Source organism: Mytilus trossulus, chromosome 3, assembly GCF_036588685.1.
Source record: "Mytilus trossulus isolate FHL-02 chromosome 3, PNRI_Mtr1.1.1.hap1, whole genome shotgun sequence".
In the NCBI taxonomy this organism is placed as follows: domain Eukaryota; kingdom Metazoa; phylum Mollusca; class Bivalvia; order Mytilida; family Mytilidae; genus Mytilus; species Mytilus trossulus.
The window spans coordinates 20,019,447-20,042,361 of record NC_086375.1 but is presented as its reverse complement, the minus strand read 5'-3'; the positions used below and the strand labels follow the sequence as shown (position 1 = coordinate 20,042,361).

The 22,915-nt window shown below is 32.4% G+C and overlaps 1 protein-coding gene across 2 annotated transcripts; it reads right to left on the bottom strand.

Annotated features, from left to right (window-relative positions):
- Window positions 1–377: 377 nt before the first annotated feature.
- On the bottom strand, window positions 378–21,493 carry LOC134710334 (cyclic AMP-dependent transcription factor ATF-3-like). 2 transcript variants are annotated; one of them, XM_063570663.1, is made up of 5 exons: window positions 21,332–21,493; window positions 19,805–19,978; window positions 17,687–17,964; window positions 5,476–5,583; window positions 378–1,426 (listed from the first exon to the last, which is right to left on the bottom strand). In XM_063570663.1, exons 2-5 carry the CDS (start codon window positions 19,974–19,976, stop codon window positions 1,301–1,303), a joined length of 684 nt encoding a protein of 227 aa, XP_063426733.1. In that variant the 5' UTR covers window positions 19,977–19,978; window positions 21,332–21,493; the 3' UTR covers window positions 378–1,300. The 2 variants fall into 2 exon arrangements, with proteins under 2 accessions (XP_063426733.1, XP_063426732.1); XM_063570662.1 differs by lacking the exon at window positions 21,332–21,493 and adding an exon at window positions 21,189–21,258.
- Window positions 21,494–22,915: the final 1,422 nt, after the last annotated feature.

The following is a 22,915-nucleotide window of genomic DNA, read 5'->3' as shown; positions in this document are numbered from 1 at the left end:
ATTATCATACAATAAAATTCTTTTGCCACATACATAAATATATAATTTGTTGATAAGCTATAAGAGTTAAACAAATTTATGTTTCCCAGACTTCAACACATCGGGCTAAAACGTCACAACCCACTTGAGAAGGTAAACCAAAAAAGATACACATATTAGATTTTCTTCGTTATTAGAAGGAATATTTTAAAACTTTGCAAATGTGTTTTTATGCTAAGATAAACATAATTGTCCATTAACCAGAAAAACCCTTTTTTGCCCCTAATCCCTAACATTTTGAGCCATAACCCCTCAAAGTTAATACTAACCATCCAGTATATATATATGTATATCCTATCACCAGTTGAACTTATCAAAAACTTAAATACATCGTTAAATGTTGGTGTAAATATGTTTATTAGTAAATTAAAACATAACAAAAATATACAAATATTCATAAAAATGGACCAATACAACTACATACTAATACACATTTCTTGATTCCTAAAAACTAAGTCATAAAGACATAAGATCAACTTTATAATCAAATAATAACAAGATTTTTTCCATGCCCTGCGTCTATGTTCTGTGACCCTTAAAATTAAAGTCACGATTTGACATAAATTTCAAAATTTCAAAAAGTTCTTCTCATATAAACATGTGTTCAAAGTGAAACTTTTAAATGAATGCGACCACAATTTCAAGGTAAACTACTTTTACCAACAACTCTAACCTGCTATGGAACGGCCTAACAGACAGATGGAAAACTTTCTATTTTGTCCCAACAAAACCATGTTCAAGAAATAAATTAAATCTTTAAATAAATATGCATAAATAAATCCCAGGATATTTTATACGTCACATCTCCTTTGAAATACAAATTACACAAAGGAACACAAGTCTGCAACACATAAAAAATACAGAATAATTATATAATTTGGAATGTTCATTTCACTGCTCGTCGCCTTAATAATGTTTTATTTGCAGCTTGGTGTGAAACAAAAACAAACAATCAATCAAAACTACAATATTTTTCTGTCTATGAAGAAACAACATTCAAAAATGCAAATTCACTCATATTTTATTGCCATGGTAGCTTGGTTTATGTGAATTTCTAAATAGCTTGTACCTTAGTCTAGATTATAACTTTTGAGTTTGCAGTAAAATATGGGCCATATAAGCATATAAGGGCTTTTTTGCCTCTTCTCCATTTCTATTTTATGGAGTAGAAAGTAATTTTGATAAATGTATATGACAGATGGACGGAAGTTAACCAAATCATAACATATAATGCCCCTCCCCCAGATGGATTTTTCTATGGCTATCTCAACTTAGGACACACTGTTCTATGAATTTTAACTATTTCTTCTAATTGTTCTTTTTCTTGTTGCAGTCTTTCGATTTCTTGTGTCAACACATCATGTTTGTTTTCCAATTTTTCTGTCTCCTTAAATAAACAAATAATGTACTTTAAGAATTTAGCTCATGTATACTTATGAACACTTATGTTTCTGCAAAATGTTGATAATATGCACCTATACATTTTGACATTGCAAATGTCGCATTTTCCTCAGACTGTTAATACGCCTTTAAACTAAATCCCTTTGATGTGTACTGATTGGAAAACATTTGTCTGGGAGAAAATGATGTTTTTATTAGTTGTAAGTAAATATCCTTGAACTAGCTTTCAGTAACTGTGAGTAGTCTTAGATAAGTCAAGGTGTTGTCTTTTGTCTTATAAGTAGTTTTTATTTTGCATAGTGCCAAGTCACTCCCAACTACATTGTTACAGTTTGTACCGTTGTATTCATACGACTGTCCCAGGTTAGGTTTACAAACGTTTATTACCCAACACATCTCTTATCTGTCTGTTCCAAGCAAGGAACTAATTAATTCAGTTGTTCTGTCATTTTAATTCGCTTTTCGTTTGAATTATTTCACAGTTTGTCACACCATCGCCTATTATAGGCGACTACATTCTATGGATTTGCTCATTGTCAAGACCGTACAGATATCTATAGTAAACAGTTAAATATTTAATATGTAACTATACAATAGCCAATGGCTAAGGGCAATATAACAATGAACTGATCTTCATACAGAAGGAAATATATTTTGATTTATTTAACTGTTACACATTCAATAACTATTTTATTACCTAATACATACTGAGTCAGTTTAATTTTGATTGGACAACATGAATACCTTTCAACTATATTAGATTTCAGAATAAAGGACATTACAGGTCAGTGCAAGAGACCACACCCCAGTGCAAACATGAGAACGATAATTTCCATTGAAAAGACCATGGAACAAAAAATGGCAGAAAAATAGCAAATAATATAGAAATATTAATAAAACAGTAAAATACTCTTTATTAGGTAATAATTGCTTGTGTCGATTGGTGGATAGTTGTCTCCATAAAATCATACCACATTGTCCTATTTTCATATTGAATAAATATGCAACATTTTTCTTCTTTAGAACCAAGGACGTATAATTATCATACGTCCTTGTTAAAACATGCCTTATTCTTTTTATATATCTGATGTTCATATAAAGTTATAAACGGAGAAATGTCGAAATGTTCAGGACTTAATTAAATCCGTATTTCGGTAAGAAGGTGCAAGCCAGAGACTACTATAATAATACTGTTATAGTAGTCTCAGTGCAAGCATACGATTTTTATTGCGTCTTACACTTTGAGAAGCGAATAATCTTTAACTATTTTGTTCAAATATAATATTGTGTAAAAACGTTAATTATGAGCTTTGAAAGTCAAGTGGCTAGAGCATTTTTCTGAGGAAGTTTTAAAAAATTGCAAAGAAATATTTTTACAGTTGGTTAGCTTTCATTAGTCTTCACTATCTATAGATTATCAACTTTTAGTTATATTTATAATTTAGAATCATCATTGAAGGTGGATCACGATTGCACAATTACTTAATTATATTGATGTGCCATTTGTATGCAAGAGTGACATTCTGTTGTATTGTGTGCCAATTCGAAAAAGTTTTGTGAGTATTGTCTCCCTTTAAGGTCAAGTAACAGTAAATGGGCTATGTCACAGATTTCAGTAAAATTTGGCATACAACTGTGGCTCGATGAACTTCAACAGAAAATCGAAAAAATAATGTATGTATCTCAATTTTTATTTAAAATAATACTGTTTGAATTCTCACAAAAAGGGTGAACATTTGTATAGAAAGCACATAAAATCGGCGAAAACCCTTCTAAAATTTGTCTTAAAATCGCCAAATCTCTAATTCTACTCCATAGATTTTTCTTAAAAAACTGTATGTTGTTGATACATAAATTTCCGTTAAATTGATGCAAAATAAAGATAGGGTCACCGACTTCGTTTTTACGGTATACATCATTCAAAGTTGCGTTCTATGTGAAAAAATCCAACAAAACGTCGAAATAATCGTAACGTTGTCGCGTTGAAGGCCGTAAAACGTTGATTTTTGACGTTTTTCACTACCAACAAGGTATCAAATTGATTATTAGACAAAAAACGAAGTCGGTGACCCTATGATTATTTTATATCATTAAAACAGAAATTTATGTGTCAACAATCTATAGTTTTTTAAGAAAAATCTATGGAGTAGAATTAGAGATTTGGCGATTTCAAGACAAATTTTAGAAGAGTTTTCGCCGATTTTATGTGCTTTCTATACAAATGTTCACCCATATTAAAAGAAATCAATCTGCAATTTTTCAGATAATAAAACAGATAAATGTATTATTTTTTCGATTTTCAGTTGTAGTTCAACGAGCCAAGGTTGTATGCAAATTTTTAGCAAAATCTGCGACATAGCCTATTTACTGTTCCTTGACCTTAACAGGTTCATTATTTTATAATTAAGTTTAGGTTTCTGATATGATTTTGAATAATTACAAAATGTATCAATTCAATATATTTCAGTTTTTGTTATTGGTGTATCAAAAACATTGATGTACGAATATAATATAATTTGAAACACTTTAAATGATTACATACCAATATGAAGAACTGTTTACCATTTTTGAAAAAGACTGAATGCAAATCTATTATACATATCCTCCCTTGATGATAGATTGATTGGGAAATCAACCAGAGTTATCTAATGGTAATCACAGAGAGGGACTAGCAAGCAATTTTTAAGTGTAGCTTACTAAATGTTAAAACAATTTTCAACGAATGTTACATTATACAAATATAAGGACTTTGTTAGCTAAATCTACAATTTTTATTAGATATTATGATTTTTTATTACAATAGATTAATATGCAAAATGTTATGCTCTACTGTGACTGATAGTCCAGTCAATCTAGCATAAATTTGACCCTAACCCGAAAGTAATTGCAACAGAAGATTTTAAAGTTGTAATCTTTAGCATTATACCCCAAATATACACAGAAAAAAGTCCCATAAAATCTAACCTGAGGAAGACTAAAAAAATCACCATTTAAAATTCCTATGGAGATTTGCATTGAAAAGGGAGATAACTCTTGCAAAAAAGGCAGTAATATCAATTAAAATTGACACAAAATTATATTTTTACCGCTTCTGTTCACCAGAATGTATTTATTCTTGATTTTTTAGCGGTCTTTAGAGTATAACAAACAACTCTAAAGGTGTTTTCATATCTTTTACCAAGCTTTAATCTCGATTTCGTAATTCATTAGTTAACCATTTATTGAATTTTTCAACATGTCAAGGTAAAGAATCGCAAATTTAATCAAAATAATTATGCATGTATTCTTCTTTTTGTGGTTTAAAGTTTCTTATGATAGGTAAGTTGCTGAAAAGATATAATATGCAGGTATAAACAACACCAAATTTTCACATTATTTTTTTCAAAATGGTCACAAAGCTTCAAATTTGCAATTTCTTTAACAAAAAATGCATGAAAAAATGAAACTACCCATAACATTTCGGTTTTGTACATTTCATGAGTAGAAGATTATATAATTTAGTCAAATACAAACTTACAACCCCATCAAAGTATCATACTTTACCTAAATTTCAAGAAAAACAACCAAAAACTTACCAAAAAAACCTCATTTTTGTAAGAGTTATCTCCCCTTCCAATGTTAATTTCCATAGGAAATAAAAAATGTTGATTTTGAGTTTTCCTCAAGTTAGATTTTATGGGACTTTTTTCTGTGTATATAAAGGGCATAATGCTATAGATTAGAACTAAAACATTTTCTGTTGCAATTAGTTTGAGGTTAAATCTTAGTTTGACTGGACTATGAGAGCCATGTTGATAATATGACCATGACTGATAGCTACGTGTTAAAATATTTTTTTCTTCAGTTACATCAAATAAATGCAAGTCTGCTATCTAGCATTCCGAAATAAATTAAACTTTTCGATTTTGGATAGTTTGGTGCACATTTAAATCAGATTTATAATTCTGACATTGTTACCATTATTATAGGTATGAAATTTAAAGAAAATTATTATTATTATGACTCAGCAAAGACACAGAATGATTAACTACTTACGTCTTCAAGAGATTCAGTAAGTTTTCTCTTCCTATTTCGACATTTCTGAGCTGCCATTTTGTTTTTAGATCTACGGATTTTCCTTTTCTCCTCCTCATCCTGTGTCAGCTGTAATAATACACCTTTATAAATTTTAATATGAAAAATACACAAAACTTATTATCAATTTATTTGTTTTTTTTATTTAATAATCAACAGGGAATATAGGGATGAAGCATTATATGTTCATGTTAAGAAAACTAATATCAAGAATGAAAGTTAACCTTGAAATCATTTTATATCAGAGCCTTTCTAATGGTATTGTGGTGAAGTACACAACACTTTTTAGTCAAAAGCCTCTGTCAAAATTAATAGTGTTGAGTCAGAAAATGATCATGTCACATAAAAAGTCAATCTATAGTTGAGATCAGAGATTAACTTAGGTAGTAGGTAATGTCAAATGGTACGCTGTACGTCTCCTTGAGAATGTTGAGTAGTGTAACTTTAAAATAAAAATGAATGTGAACTAAGAGTTTATAAAATTACTATTGAAACTGGTCAAGAGTTAAGCAATTTATATAAAGTATTTAAGAAAAGTATTGTTTTTGGCCAATTTTTTTGGAAACAACTAGGACCATAACCCCAAAATCAATCCCAACCTTCCTTTTGAGGTACAGAACCGTGTGATACGATTTCATAGAGATCCATAAACTTATACACAAGTTATTGTCCCAAAAAACCAGAAAAATGCTTGTTTTGTCCACCTTTTTTTGCCCCTATTTCCTTAACAGGGCACACTTTCCCCTCAAATCAATCCCAACCTTCTTTTTGTGGTATGGAACCTTGTGGTACAATTTTATACAACTCCAAACCATTATACTCAAGTCATTGTCAAATTAATAAAAACAATGATGTACGAACTGTAAATCATGAAACGGATTTACGAGCTCATTCAATATTACTCTGAGACTAGTCTCAGTTATACTACATACATTCGTGATTGACTGAATACAATTATTTTGTTAACAAATATCAATAAAGATAAATACATTGTATTCCAGTATTCTACTCAAAGGGAAAAGGATAAATTGATTGCGGCAATATAAATATTCTGTAAATTTTTCAACAAAATTTAACATATTTTGTTCAAATACTTAACATTAGACCACACTTAAAAATATTTTGGTTTGCCCAAACCCTACCCAATAATTGAGACAGTGGGTAGGTAGGTAGGCAGTTTCTTTTTTTTTTGAAAAAAAGAAATTAAAGTATCAGATGTTTATTACTCCTCATGCCTATTTGATTACAAAAAAAAACTTCTTCAAATCAGGACAATAAAAGAATTTAAGTAGGCAGCTTTTTCTGGGTAGGTAGGGTTTGGGCAAACAAACCTATTATTTATTATGGCCTTATGCGACTAGACAGCAATTAGAAAAAATAAAAAATCAGGGCGAATGGACCCTGGTAGAACATGTATCAGAGCGAACAGGTGCTGGCGAATGTGAATCAGGGTGAATGGACTGGGATCGTCTGAAAACCAAACTTCTTTGGATTATAAAGAGATTCGTTAATACCTTGTCAAGTATTTTTACAAGAAAAATTGAAAGTGAATCAATATATTCTTTCAGAAATACTGGATAGTCCACATGTAAAACAATTACTTTAATACATGTGCTTCCGCTAACCCTACCTAACCTTATTTTGGGTGCCTACCTTTACATTTTTTATGCCATTTTGGAACGAGCACTGTTGAAGTAAGATTTTTCCCTTAGTAGTAACCAGCTAAAAAAAAAAAAAACAAGCTTTCTGAGAGAATTGAATGACCATACACAGTCTCCTACCGTTTAAAAACTCTAACTTGAGCTATAACTTGTATGTATAACAAATATAAAGTTAATATCTTCAAGCATGACGAAAAAAGTGTTGTAACTTGTCATGATGAATTTATTTAAGGGGGCTCCTGGGTATAAATTAAAAAAAAAATTCTAATATAGGATTTCGCTATATTTTTTATAAATAAACTTTATCATATATTTAAAAGAAAAATGAAATAAAACCAGATGCTCCGCAGGGCGTAGCTTTATACGACCGCAGAGGTTGAACCCTGAACGGTTGGGGCAAGTATGGACACAACATTCAAGCTGGATTCAGCTCTAAATTTGGATTGTGATTAAATAGTTGACACAGCATAGGTTTCTGACACAGAATGAATGTGTTCTAATGAACTTAAAAATTTTTGTTTCTCTTGGAGCAATTCACTATGCTGTTGAATATTAATCCTCTCAAAAAAATGTTTGAAGCAATTTTCTTTTTATTTATGAAATTTCAAATGAGAAAAATTTAACCCAATTTTTTCAATCACATCCCCCTTTCCCTTATTCCTAAAACTAATCTCAATTAAAATTTCTACTGGAGTTTGCAACAATAACTACTCATTTAAATACATCATAAAATATTAAGATGTAAAAAAACTGCTTGTTATCACTGAATGGTAAAGATTATTTTAATTTATCAGTTGGTAGTAAAAAGTGAATATACATTGTATATTGTATATAACAAAGATTTAAGTTGATTCTGGACAAAGAAATATAACTCCAATTAAAAAAAAATCTTGCTATTGCACAATATTTTGCAATTAGATATTTCTTGCTTACTATTCTGGACAAAGAAAGATAACTCTAATTAAAAAAAAATTTGCTATTTCACAATATTGTGCAATTAGATATTTCTTGCCATTTCGCAATACTGTGCAATTGAAAAGACTTGCTATTGCACAATACTTAATATAATAATTTTAGATCCTGATTTGGACCAACTTGAAAACTGGGCCCATAATCAAAAATCTAAGTACATGTTTGGATTCAGCATATCAAAGAACCCCAAGATTTCATTTTTTGTTAAAATCAAACTAAGTTTAATTTTGGACCCTTTGGACTTTAATGTAGACCAATTTGAAAACAGGACCAACCAGATGCTCCGCAGGGCGTAGCTTTATTCGACCGCAGAGGTTGAACCCTGAACGGTTGGGGCAAGTATGGACACAACATTCAAGCTGGATTCAGCTCTTAATTTGGATTGTGATTAAATAGTTGACACAGCATTGGTTTCTGACACAGAATGAATGTGTTCTAATGAACTTAAAATTTTTGTTTTCTCTTAGAGCAATTCACTATGCTGTTGAATATTAATCCTCTCAAAAAAATGTTTGAAGAAATTTTCTTTTTATTTATGAAATTTCAAATGAGAAAAATTGAACCCAATTTTTAATCACATCCCCCTTTCCCTTATTCCAAAACTAATCTCAATCAAAATTTCTAATGGAGTTTGCAACAATAACTTCTAATTTAAATACATCATAAAATATTAAGATGTAAAACTAGAGGCTCTAAAGAGCCTGTGTCGCTCACCTTGGTCTATGTGAATATTAAACAAAGGAAGCAGATTGAAAATTGACTACAAAGGTCAATAACTCCTACAGGGGTCAATTGACCATTTCGTTCATGTTGACCTATTTGTAGATCTTACTTTGCTGAACATTATTGCTGTTTACAGTTTACCTATATCTATAATAATATTCAATATAATAACCAAAAACAGCAAAATTTCCTTAAAATTACCAATTCAGGGGCTGCAACCCAAAAAACAGGTTGTCCAATTCATCTGAAAATTTCAGGGCAGATAGATCTTGACCTGATTAACAATTTTACTTCATGTCAGATTTTCTCTAAATTATTTGGTTTTTGAGTTATAAGCCAAAAACTGCATTTTACCCCTATGTTCTATTTTTAGCCGTGGCGGCCATCTTGGTTTGATGGCCAGGTCACGCCACACATTTTTTAAACAAGAAACCTCAAAGATGATTGTGGCCAAGTTTGGATCAATTTGGCACAGCAGTTTCAGAGAAGAAGATTTTAGTAAAAGATATATAAAATTTACGAAAAAATGGTTAAAAATTGACTTTAAAGGGCAATAACTCCTAAAGAGGTCAACTGACCATTTTGGTCATGTTGACTTATTTGTAAATCTGACCTTGCTGAACATTATTGCTGTTTACAGTTTACCTATATCTATAATAATATTCAATAATGTGACGTTTTTGACAGATAGCAGTGCCTTGGTTTTTATTGATATTGTCTACATAGTTTTCTCTATATTTCTGCCAACCGTACTTTGTATTATTTTATTAAAGCAGTAAATGTGTGTATTCTATTTCATTATTACCTATATATTGTTTAATTGTTTTAATATTGTATGTTCCAGAACGATAGAAAACGTCTGTTTTCTTACCGGCAGCTTTTGATTAATTGTACGTTACTTTCACTTTCTCTGTTTCCGGAAGTCACGTGTATTATTATAAATATAGTGACCCTAGAAATCGTATAATATGTAGACTGTCCTGAACATGTTGTAGTTATATTTTTGTATGTTTTTCAAATTAGGGACACATGTTAGAGTATTTTATGTAAAGTTTATTCAGAAGAGAGCTTTATTTCGATTATTGTAATAAGTTCTTATGAACTATTTTTGCACCGACGTTGCGCACCTTTTCGTAGTTATTGGGCTGTATCGACGTCATTTGATCAGACGTTAAGTGCAAAGATATGTACCTTATAAGGAAGTCTCCTTATTAGGTCATTGATTTCACCCCATATTTGGAATATTTCTCACGCGAAATAACAACACTAGCGTAAGATTTATAGTATTTTACGTTAGTTCCAGCTTGTCCCTGCCGCCGGCTAGCAGCTTTATTTACTTTCTCATAAATTTCAAGGTACAGTTGTCTTTCTAAAGCAGAAGTTTTAATATCTTTAAGTTCCAGAATATTGCAATATTTATGCAATATAATTATTTATGCAGTTCATTTAATTGTTCCAGTTTCCAGTTTTTAACGGAGGCAGAAATTTAATAGTTTTAAAGAGAATAAAGTTTGATAATGAATTTTAACTTTAAATAGGAGAAAGGTGCGTAAAGTCGGCAATAGTGTCCGTTTGTTTTAAATAGTCAGGGTTGTTGTTAAGGGGTTAGGAACATTGTGACTTATTTATTTGCGTAGTATTTTACTTGTATTTACATAGAGAGTTGCTGATAGTATCTGTGTTTGTTGAATGCTGATTTTGGTGTAGCTGTTTTAAAGAATTCTCTGTTTGTCTTATCTATACGAAATATTGTTAATTATTGATCGCTGCTTTAAGAGATTTATATCTGTCCATTCTTGTTCCTGTTGTTATTAATATTATGTCTGGTGAATAAAACTTGTTATACATTTGAAGCGACTTTGTGTTTACATTCAGAACATCAAACTGATCTGATACTTAATTACAATACATATAAAAATACCATCGTTTTACACACACACATAAAAAGGAGACCGTTTGCCGACCTAGAAACTATATTTGTGTGATATGCAGTATGCAGTAGCGGTAGCAGTAGTAATTCTGAGCATTCATATTTCCTGTTTATTTCTTTTGGTTTGTTGTTGGTGTCTGTCTGGTCTGTTGGTTGGTTTGGTTTGGTTGGTTAGAAAGGTTCTCTCACCGGTTAGCGAAAACGTTACAATATAATAACCAAAAACAGCAAAATTTCCTTCAAATTACCAATTCAGGGGCCACAACCCCAAAACAGGTTGTCCAATTCATCTGAAAATTTCAGGGCAGATAGATCTTCACCTGATTAACAATTTTACCCAATGTCAGATTTGCTCTAAATGCTTTGGTTTTTGAGTTATAAGCCAAAAACTGCATTTTACCCCTATGTTCTATTTATAGCCATGGCGGTCATCTTGGTTAGTTGGCGGGGTCACCGGACACAATTTTTAAACTAGATACCCCAATGATGATTGTGGCCAAGTTTCAAATAATTTGGCCCAGCAGTTTCAGAGGAGAAGATTTTTCTAAAAGATTACTAAGATTTACGAAAAATGGTTAAAAATTGACTATAAAGGGCAATAACTCCTAAAGTGGTCAACTGATCATTTTGGTCATGTTGACTTATTTGTAGATCTTACTTTGCTGAACATTATTGCCTTTTACAGTTTATCTCTATCTGAAATAATATTTAAGATAATAACCAAAAACAAAAAAATTTCCTTAAAATTACCAATTCAGGGGCAGCAACCTAACAACAGAATGTCAGATTCATCTGAAAATTTCGGAGCAGATAGATCTTCACCTGATTAACAATTTTACCCCATGTCAGATTTGCCCTAAATGCTTTGGTTTTTGAGTTATAAGCCAAAAACTGCATTTTACCCCTATGTTCTATTTATAGCCATGGCGGCCATCTTGGTTAGTTGGCGGGGTCACTGGACACAATTTTTAAACTAGATACCCCAATGATGATTGTGGCCAAGTTTGGTTAAATTTGGCCCAGTTGTTTCAGAGGAGAAGATTTTTGTAAAAGTTAACGCAGGACGACGGACGCCGACGACGGACGCCAGACGCAAAGTGATGAGAAAAGCTCACTTGGCCCTTCGGGCCAGGTGAGCTAAAAAACTGCTAGTTATCACTGAATGGTAAAGATTAATTTAATTTATCAGTTGGTAGTAAAAAGTGAATATACATTGTATATTGTATATAACAAAGATTTAAGTTGATTCTGGACAAAGAAAGATAACTCCAATTTAAAAAAAATCTTGCTATTGCACAATATTGTGCAATTAGATATTTCTTGCTTACTATTCTGGACAAAGAAAGATAACTCTAATTAAAAAAAAAATTGCTATTTCACAATATTGTGCAATTAGATATTTCTTGCTATTGCGCAATACTGTGCAATTGAAAAGACTTGCTATTGTACAATACTTAATATAATAACTTTAGATCCCGATTTGGACCAACTTGAAAACTGGGACCTTAATCAAAAATCTAAGTACATGTTTGATTTCAGCATATCAAAGAACCCCAAGATTTCAATTTTTGTTAAAATCAAACTAAGTTTAATTTTGGACCCTTTGGACTTTAATGTAGACCAATTTGAAAACAGGACCAAAAATCAAGAATCTACATACACAGTTAGATTTGGCATATCAGAGAACCCCATTTATTCAATTTTTGATGAAATCAAACAAAGTTTAATTTTGGACCCCGATTTGGACCAACTTGAAAACTGGGCCAATAATCAAGAATCTAAGTACATAAGAATCTAATCATTTTTAGATTCAGCATATCAAAGATCCCAACCGATTCATTTTTTGTCAAAATCAATCTTAGTTTCATTTTGGACCCTTTGGACCTTAATGTAGACCAATTGGAAAACGGGACCAAAAGTTAAGAATCTACATACACAGTTAGATTCGGCATATCAAAGAACCCCAATTATTCAATTTTGATGAAATCAAACAAAGTTTAATTTTGGCCCCTTTGGGCCCCTTATTCTGTTGGGACCAAAACTCCCAAAATCTATACCAACCTTCCTTTTATGGTCATAAACCTTGTGTTTAAATTTCATAGATTTCTATTTACTTAAACTAAAGTTATTGTGCGAAAACCAAGAATAATGCTTATTTGGGCCCTTTTTTGGCCCCTAATTTCTGAACTGTTGAAACCAAAACTCCCAAAATCAATCCCAACCTTTCTTTTGTGGTCATAAACCTTGTGTCAAAATTTCATAGATTTCTATTAACTTAAACTAAAGTTATAGTGCGAAAACCAAGAAAATGCTTATTTGGGCCCTTTTTGGCCCCTTATTCCTAAAATGTTGGGACCAAAACTCCCAAAATCAATACTAACCTTCCTTTTGTGGTCATAAACCTTGTGATAAAATTTCATAGATATCTATTCATTTTTACTAAAGTTAGAGTGCGAAAACTAAAAGTATAAGGACGACAACGACGCCAACGTGATAGCAATATACGACGAAAAAAATTTCAAATTTTGCGGTCGTAAAAAAAACAAGAATCTACATACACAGTTAGATTTTGCATATCAAAGAACCCCATTTATTCAATTTTTGATGAAATCAAACAAAGTTTAATTTTGGACCCCGATTTGGACCAACTTGAAAACTGGGCCAATAATCAAGAATCTAAGTACATAAGAATCTAATCATTTTTAGATTCAGCATATCAAAGATCCCAACCGATTCATTTTTTGTCAAAATCAATCTTAGTTTCATTTTGGACCCTTTGGACCTTAATGTAGACCAATTGGAAAACGGGACCAAAAGTTAAGAATCTACATACACAGTTAGATTCGGCATATCAAAGAACCCCAATTATTCAATTTTGATGAAATCAAACAAAGTTTAATTTTGGACCCTTTGGGCCCCTTTTTCATAAACTGTTGGGACCAAAACTCCCAAAATCAATACCAACCTTCCTTTTATGGTCATAAACCTTGTGTTTAAATTTCATAGATTTCTATTTACTTATACTAACGTTATGGTGCGAAAACCAAGAAAAATGCGTATTTGAGTCCCTTTTTGGCCCCTAATTCCTAAACTGTTGGGACCTTAACTCCCAAAATCAATACCAACCTTCCTTTTGTGGTCATAAACATTGTGTTTAAATTTCATTGATTTCTATTTTCTTAAACTAAAGTTATAGTGCAGAACCAAGAATAATGCTTATTTCGGCCCTTTTTTGGCCCCAAATTCCTAAACTGTTGAAACCAAAACTCCCAAAATCAATCCCAACCTTTCTTTTGTGGTCATAAACCTTGTGTCAAAATTTCATAGATTTCTATTAACTTAAACTAAAGTTATAGTGCGAAAACCAAGAAAATGCTTATTTGGGCCCTTTTTGGCCCCTAATTCCTAAAATGTTGGGACCAAAACTCCCAAAATCAATACCAACCTTCCTTTTGTGGTCATAAACCTTGTGTTAAAATTTCATAGATTTCTATTCACTTCTACTAAAGTTAGAGTGCGAAAACTAAAAGTATTCGGACGACGACACAGACGACGACGCCAACGTGATAGCAATATACGACAAAAAAAATTTTAAATTTTGTGGTCGTATAAAAATGTGGTCACCGTTCAGTTAACTCACAATCTGCCTCCGGAGGAAGCATACCTTTTTGTTTATGTCCTTTTTTTCTGTTGAGCTAATAGGAGAAATAGAGGTAATATCAAAATAAAAAAATAACCTAATTACAGAAATCGCTTAAATTTTACAATTATTTAGTTAATGTACAGCTTATTTGAAAACAACTATAAAAAATATAGATCACCTATGAGTTAAAAAAGATATTTTGAATTTAAGGATGTACTTAGGTGAGGTTAGGTGAAAATTAATAAATTAGGAAGTTACAACTATTACTATAAGCTTGTAGAGCATCAATTAAGGATAAAAATAAGCTAAAAATATTGATAGGACCTCCTTTTCGAGATATTTGAGATTTAAAATATGGCGGGAAAAGGCTGACTGGGACTTTTACCTTATATTGCATTGGTATTATTAGGTCTCAAAACAAAAGAAAGAAAATTGAGAATCTTCTAAAATTTTGGTAAATGACCTTTCATGAGCTATTATTAAGTCTTATATGAAAAAATAATTGGGTGTTATGGGGCAAAATATTTTACATTGTATTGTATGGAAAAACAACAAGGAGTCCGAAAATTTGACACAAATTCAAAAACCTCACATGAGCACATCCTTAATGCCAAAAAATGGCATTTTTGCACCAAAGGGAGATAATTTGGAGCTTTTTTGATGATATAAACATTTTAAAAGTCATCTGGGGCCAAACCGAATTGTTATTTTGGATTGATTTTTGTACCATATCATAAAGTAATAACTATTAGTGTAATAAATAAATTTGAAATGAAAATATAAAGGTTTAATTTTTTGCTTTAATTTTTGTACCCACGAGCCACCTTAACAAAAAATAAAGTAAATATCTAAGCATGACAAAAAAAAGTGTTGAAAACTGATTATTTGAGTGAATTTTCTAAGGCCAGAGTACCAGACACCAGTACTCTGTGCAAAACTATCAGACAGGAATAAAATTCGAATTAGATAATGTAACTTGTCATGATAATAAAATTGAGAATGGAAATGGGGAATGTTTCAAAGAGACAACAACCTGACTAAATAAAAAAACAACAGCAGAAAGTCACCAACAGGTCTTCAATGTAGCGAGAAATTCCGGCACCAGGAGGCGTCCTTCAGCTGGCCCCTAAACAAATATATACTAGTTCAGTGATAATGAACGCCATACTTATTTCCAAATTGTACACAAGAAACTAAAATTTAAATAATACAGGACTAACAAAGGCCAGAGGCTCCTGACTTGGGACAGGCGCAAAAATGTGGCGGGTTAAACATGTTTGTGAGATCTCAACCCTCCCCCTATACCTCTAACCAATGTAGAAAAGTAAAAGCATAACAATACGCACATTAAAATTCAGTTCAAGAGAAGTCCGAGTCTGATGTCAGAAGATGTAACCAAAGAAAATAAACAAAATGACAATAATACATAAATAACAACAGACTACTAGCAGTTAACTGACATGCCAGCTCCAGACTTCAATTAAACTGACTGAAAGATTATGATTTCATCATATGAACATCAGGCACAATCCTTCCCGTTAGGGGGGTTTAGTATCATACCATCATAACATATATGAGAAGAACATAACCCGTGTCATGCCAACAACTGTTTTAAGAATAAATGTGTTTAGTTCCAACGCAAAGACCTTATCAGTGACTCAATATTAACGCCAAAATATGCAATCTTTAATGACTTGACAACAGTATCGTAATTATATCCCTTCTTAATAAGTATATTCAAAGGTTTTGTAAGTTTATGAGGTGAATACTGACACCTTTGTGCTTTATAAAGAATATTTCCATAAAAAAATTGGATGTGAAATACCTGAACGTATAAGAAGTCTGCATGTTGAGCTATATTTACGAATGATGTCTTTATACCGATGATAAAATTTAGTAAATGTTTTGACTAGTTTGTGATATCGAAAACCCTGGTGTAATAATTTTTCAGTAATACATAAATTTTTCTCGTTAAAATCTAAAACATTGTTACATACACGAGCGAATCGTACAAGTTAAGATATATAAACACCGTAAGATGGTGACAAGGGAACATCACCATCTAAAAACAGAAAACTATATACCAAATTTCAAATCGATATCTTAAACCACAAAGAAAATAAATGGGGAATGTGGGACACAGATAATGCCCATGCTTGCATATCATATAAAGTTATATAGCAGGGACAAAACTGAAGAACATTAATCAAAGTGCTTGTAAGGACCTAAGGGTAAAGATTGTTAATTTTTTCAGTGAACATAACATTGTATAAAGCATTGGTTTTAGTTGATTCAACTACAATTATGGACAAAGGAAGATAACTCCAATTTAAAAAAAATATCTTTTAACAATTACTTATTTTTAGAATAAATACAAGCTTTCTATTTTTCCATTTTGTAAAGGGCATAACTCTAAAACGGTTGTAATGACACCACCTAAATTCAAACTTGATCTGTATTTTATGGTAATAAGCATTATATATATAAGTTTAATAACATTTAGTTGAGGCAAACTAAAGTTAGAGAATTCGAACGGAAACCAACAAAAACAACAGACGGACAAGGGCAAAACTTTTTAAAAACAAGAATGTGTCCACAGTACACGGATGCCCCACTCGCACTTTCATTTTCTATGTTTAGTGGACCGTGAAATTGGAATAAATTCTCTAATTTGGCATTAAAATTAGAATAGTGTTATCAAAGGGAACGATGTACACTAAGTTTCAAGTTGATTGGACTTCTTCTTTATCAAAAACTACCTTCACCAAAAACTTTAACCTGAAATTTGCACTATCATTTTCTATGTTCAGTGAACCGTAAAATTGGGGTCAAAACTCTAATTTGGCATTTAAATTAGAAAGATCAAATCATAGGGCACATGTATACTACCGTAAGTTTCAAGTTGATTGGACTTCAACTTCATCAAAAACTACCTTGACCAAAAACTTTAACCTGAAGCGGGACAGACGGACGGACGCACAGATGGACAGACGAACGAAGGAAGGCACAGACCAGAAAACATAGTGCCCCTCTACTATCGTAGGTAGGGCATAAAAAATGCCTGTTCTGCTTAGGCGGGTGCATAAAATGTGTGGAAAACTGATTTGGTAGATTAACAGACAAACAGACAGACGGAGTGCAAACATAAAACTACAAAGCATTGAAGGATCTATGCAGATTTGTCCTTCCTTCTGATGTTATGCTACTCGAAAAATTACTATATTGTCTTTTCACTTAAGATACCTGTTCAGGTTGCGGATGTTTAAATTCAACATGTATGTCATCCTTGCCCTCTGCCATTCTTCGAAGTTTAATCTTCATTTTTACTTCTTCTTTTATGAAAGGTGTGAGAGGTAACTGATCTTCACCTTCTATTTCTTTCAGGAAAACACCTGAAGGGTCAAAGTTTTCCTGTTCAGAAACTGTTTGGGGAAATGGAAAAACTGTAGAGCTACAAGTAGATTCCCCACCAAGCAAACAGCTTGCAGATTCATCTTCTTCATAGAAAGAATCTGATGTGCCTAGATGAAAAAATAATATTCACTTTAATAATAATAAGTATTTAACACAATTGACTTAAATAATACATAAAACTCAGTATCATTTATATTTGTCATTTGAAAGTCATAATATCTGTGTTACATGTACCGGTACGTGTATTTAGAAAATGACATTTTTATTTGGACCAGTAGTAAAATTGAGTATTGAACTGGGAAATGTGCCAAAGAGACAACAACCCAACTAAAAAGCAGATTACACTCCAAGACCATGAATGGCTCTTCAACACAACGAGAAAATTACGCACCAGAAGCAGGATTCAGCTATTCCCCTAAGGGAGCTACCATTTGATTTTTATGAGGTATGGGTGCTAGGAACTATTTGAAAAAGATACTTCGTAAAAAAAAAAAAGCAGGATGACTATAAATAAAGTCAGGATTTTAAAGCTTTTAACTTAATGCTCTGCAGAGGTCAAACCCTGAACAGTTGTGGCAAGTATGGACACTATGCTGTTGAAAATTAATCCCCTACAAAAAAATATTTTTAAAAAGAAATTTTCTTTTTAATTTCTTAAATCTGAATTGAAAAATTGTACCCCCCACAAATTCTTATTTACTCCCCTCCCCCTATTTTTTTCACCTCCCGCTTCAGGGGCGTATCCAGCCATTTTAAAAAGGAGGGATCCCAACCCAGAGTAAAAAGGGGGGGGTTCCAACTATGTGCTCCCATCAAATGCATTGATCGGCCAAAAACAGGGGGGTTCCAACTCCTGGAACCCCCCCCCCCCCCTCCTGGATCCGCCAATGCGCTTTCCCTTATTCCAAAAATAATCTCAATTCAAATTTCTAATGGAGTTTGCAACAATAACTAATCATTTAAATACACCATAAAGTATTAAAATATAAAATGACATACAGTCATGGTTAAAATAGTAACTTCTAAAAATTCCAAGCAGTGTAAGGGAGGGAATTAAAAACCCTTGTTTTGCCCCTTATTGCTAAATGATTTGAGCCATACCCCTCCCCCCCCCCCCCCCCATAACCATCCCTTTGTAGCATGGAAACTTGTGGGATAATTTCAGAGAAATTTATACACTTCAAAAAACAAGTTATTGTCTGAAAACTACAAATTGCTTATTTGGGCCCTTTTTTTGTTCCGAATTCCTAAACCTTTGTAACCATAACCCTCCATTCCAACCTTCCTTTTGTAGTTTTAAATATTGAGTTAAAATTTTATTGATTTCTATTTACTTATACTACAGTTATTATCTGGAAACCAGCTGTCTTTGGAGAGAAAAAATATAATAAAAGGGCATCACAGACATTTAATACAACTTATAAACAAGAATGTGTCCAAAGTACATGGATGCCCCACTGGCACTATCCTTTTCCATGTTCCATGGACCGTGAAATTGGGTAATAATCTAATTTGGCATTAAAATAAGAAAGATTATACTATAGGGAACATATGTACTAACTTTCAAGTTGATTGGACTTCAATTTTATCAAAAACTACCATGACCAAAAACTTTAACCTGAAATTCCCACTTTCATTTTCTATGTTCAGTGGACCGTGAAATTGGGGTCAAAAGTCTAATTTGGCTTTAAAATTAGAAAGATCATATCATAAGCAACAAGTATACTAAGTTTCAAGTTGATTGGACTTCAGCTTCATCAAAAACTACCTTGACCAAAAACTTTAACCTGAAAAGGCATAAAAATGAAGGACAAAATATTTCATCCTAGCCTCCCCTATAATAATCAAATGGTAGCCCTAAAACAATATTGCCTACGGTACTAGTTCAACAAAAATAGAATATATTATGGATAAAGGTTTTTAAAATATAGAATAGAAAATACTAACCATCTAATTTTATTGTTTCCTCGCAGAAGTCCTCATTCACTTCAAAAAAATATGCTTCATCATCTGAGACTCTCATTGTTGAAAATCCTCTTTCTTGCAAGATAAACTTATTCAGATCTATGTCAGTTCCAAGAAAAACGTCTAAAATATCTCTGTCTGTTTGTCGAACCATAACTACAAAAATAACCATATTCTTATCTAAGATTCCTATAACACATAGCTTTATAGCTCAAAGCTCTGTCCCACAAATATTGCTTTGACACATTTTTTTTTGTTGCTGTTATAAAAATGTTAAAATTAATAAAGGTGGTCCCTCGCTTTGTTATTAGCCTTATTAAAGAAGTTGCATGGCTCATTCACAACCCTAACCTAAAGTCCCCTTCGACTTCGTCAGTAGGGGGTCAAAAACGCAAGCTCCTAGCTGATATACAGGAAAAGAAAGTTCCCAATAGTATAATTAATGAATTACTTAAAAGCATGGTCAAACTGCACCAAGGTTAAAAATTAATAGTATAAAGCAAGTTGTCTTTAAAATATAAGAAATAATTTATGTAATTCATTGACCGATTTTCTTTTTTAATCTATATACAAAGGTAATATAATTATTGCCAACTTTAATGTAAATGACATCGCAAGTGATAATCTCTTCCTTTAGTGTGGTGTGCATGTGTGTTATGTGTGTGTAAAATATGTAACGTTATGTTTCTGTTTTCTTCTTCAATGATCTTCAATGTCTCTAGAGGGGGGTGCTCATTTTCGCCACATCTTTTCATGTTTTCTTCAGTTTATGTCATACCCGTAGCCAGGGGGGGTTCGGGGGGTTCGGACGAACCCCCCCTTGAAAACAAATAAGCACTGTTAAAGTCGATGTTCTGTTCGAATTGTGACTGTTAAAGTCGAGTTTGTGAGTCAAACGAACCCCCCTTTGGAAATTCCTGGCTACGGGCCTGTATGTTCAGGTCTAAATGTTTTTGAAGTATACTTATATTTCAATGTAAAGATAACTTCAAATGCAAAATATTCTCAAGCTTGAATCTGAAAAGTTAGATTAAAGGGTGTTCGAAATTTCCTGATTTTTTGTCAATGGGGACACATATTCACCGTTTTTTACACATCTATTTAAAACCAAATAACCACAGCTTTAAACAACAGTGATCAAATCAATTTCATTATAGATGAATAGCAGACATTTCAAATGTGTTAAGAACTGAAATTTAGGGCAGTCAGTCAAATAATTACTTAGAAATAAGCTTCTTTGAACTCGTGTTTTTTCTTCAGGAAATTGGCCGAAAATTCTTGTCCGTTTTTCGGTCCTTTTCAGTAGGTGCCGCAATTTTGTCTCAGTTTTAAAAAATAATCATAGTAGTTATATAATATCATTTACCAGTACATTTCTTCCATATCAGCCATCCTTTTAAGTTTTTACACCTCAAAATCATTAAATGGCGAATATGGGCGCCCCACTCTACATGTCATATAATTTAATAAAGATAATTATCCAGAGAAGTATGTAATAATAAACCAAACCTTTTACTGAATCCACATAGTTCACAGATTGAATTTAACTTCTGTTGTGAAATACCAATGCTATGTAGTGAACAGCCAATTCATTGAGTTCTGTCAACATACTGTATACCGGTCTTATTTATAACCTGAGCTTATGATCTATATTTATCTAAATTTCATTATCACATGACTGTGTCATAATGACGTCAAAAGTAGGTTAACTTCATTCATGTCGAAAAACCATTTAGATTTTGTTGTTAAGTTGATTTTGATTAAACAGTTTATAAAGGAGCTCATTTATATACCAAAAAATACCAAGTTTATAATAAACAAATAACGGAAGAACGATTCGCATCTCATTATAAAGAAAGATAGCATGTATGATTCCACGTGGCTAATATTGACAATATTGATACCTTGTTTTAATATGAGTCATACAGATTGGTTACTCATCTACCTAGTTATTACGAAAGAGTCGAGGAGAGAAAAGGGGGGTAACCGTAAATTATATACGTTTACCATCTTAGGGGACGCCCATTTGATATTCTGGGGGGGGGGGGGGGGGGGGGGCAGGAGGATTTTGAAAATAAATAACTCAGCCTTGATAATCACAAAAATAAATGGTTTGTTCGTTGGTTAGTTTGAAAATAAATTACCTGACTTGCAATGTATTGAAAATAACTAACTCAGCAGGTCTATAGCTTCTTGGACCTTCAGCGGTTCCAAAACCCTTCAAAAAAAATTTGCATCGCTACGCTCGGCGAAATATGTTTGACATTACCTCGGGGACAAAATTACAATTGAAAGAGGCTAGATTACAAAATCGTAAATATGAGTTAGAAATTTGCGATTTTCAAACCTGATATTAACGACCAAAAATATAATTTTCATGTAAACTAAATTTGTCATGATATACTAGACTAAGTACCCACAACACAATTTCTTTTTAAAACAGGGTCACCCCACTGATTCAAACCCATTGCACGGCAGTTCTGTATGGCTAGGGATTATAGACTCTGCTCTTATAAATAGCTACTAGAACACACCCGCGAAATCGCGGGCATTCAGAGCGTATTTGAAAGGATGTAAAGTGAGAATTTGTAAAAGATTTAATGACTTGAGAATTTCAGGAAAAGTATCAAAAGTACTAAAAGGTATTTGGGGAAGGAAAATGTTTTTTTAACCCTCCTCCTTTATTTCCCAAATCCCATTTTTAGCTCACCTGGCCCGAACTTCGGGCCAAGTGAGCTTTTCTCATCACGTGGCGTCCGTCGTCGTCGTCAGTCGTCGTTAACTTTTACAAAAATCTTCTCCTCTGAAACTACTGGGTCAAATTAAATCAAACTTGGCCACAATCATCATTGGGGTATCTAGTTTATAAAATGTGTGGCGTGACCCGCCAAACCAACCAAGATGGCCGCCATGGCTAAAAATAGAACATAGGGGTAAAATGCAGTTTTTGGCTTATAACTCAAAAACCAAAGCATTTAGAGCAAATCTGACATGGGTTAAAGTGTTTGTCAGGTCAATATCTATGTGTCCTGCAATTTTCAGATGAATCGGACCACTTAATTGTTGTTGGGTTGCTGCCCCTGAATTGGTAAT

Excerpts from the sequence above, each read along its gene's own strand:
- LOC134710334 (XM_063570662.1), bottom strand. The coding sequence starts at position 21,243 with ATGATTTTGAGGTGTAAAAACTTAAAAGGATGGCTGATATGGAAGAAA. Across the intron at positions 5,584-17,686 it reads AACATCCGCAACCTGAACAG|CTGACACAGGATGAGGAGGA; the intron begins GTATCTTAAGTG and ends GTATTATTACAG. Across the intron at positions 1,427-5,475 it reads TTACTGAATCTCTTGAAGAC|GAGACAGAAAAATTGGAAAA; the intron begins GTAAGTAGTTAA and ends TGTTTATTTAAG.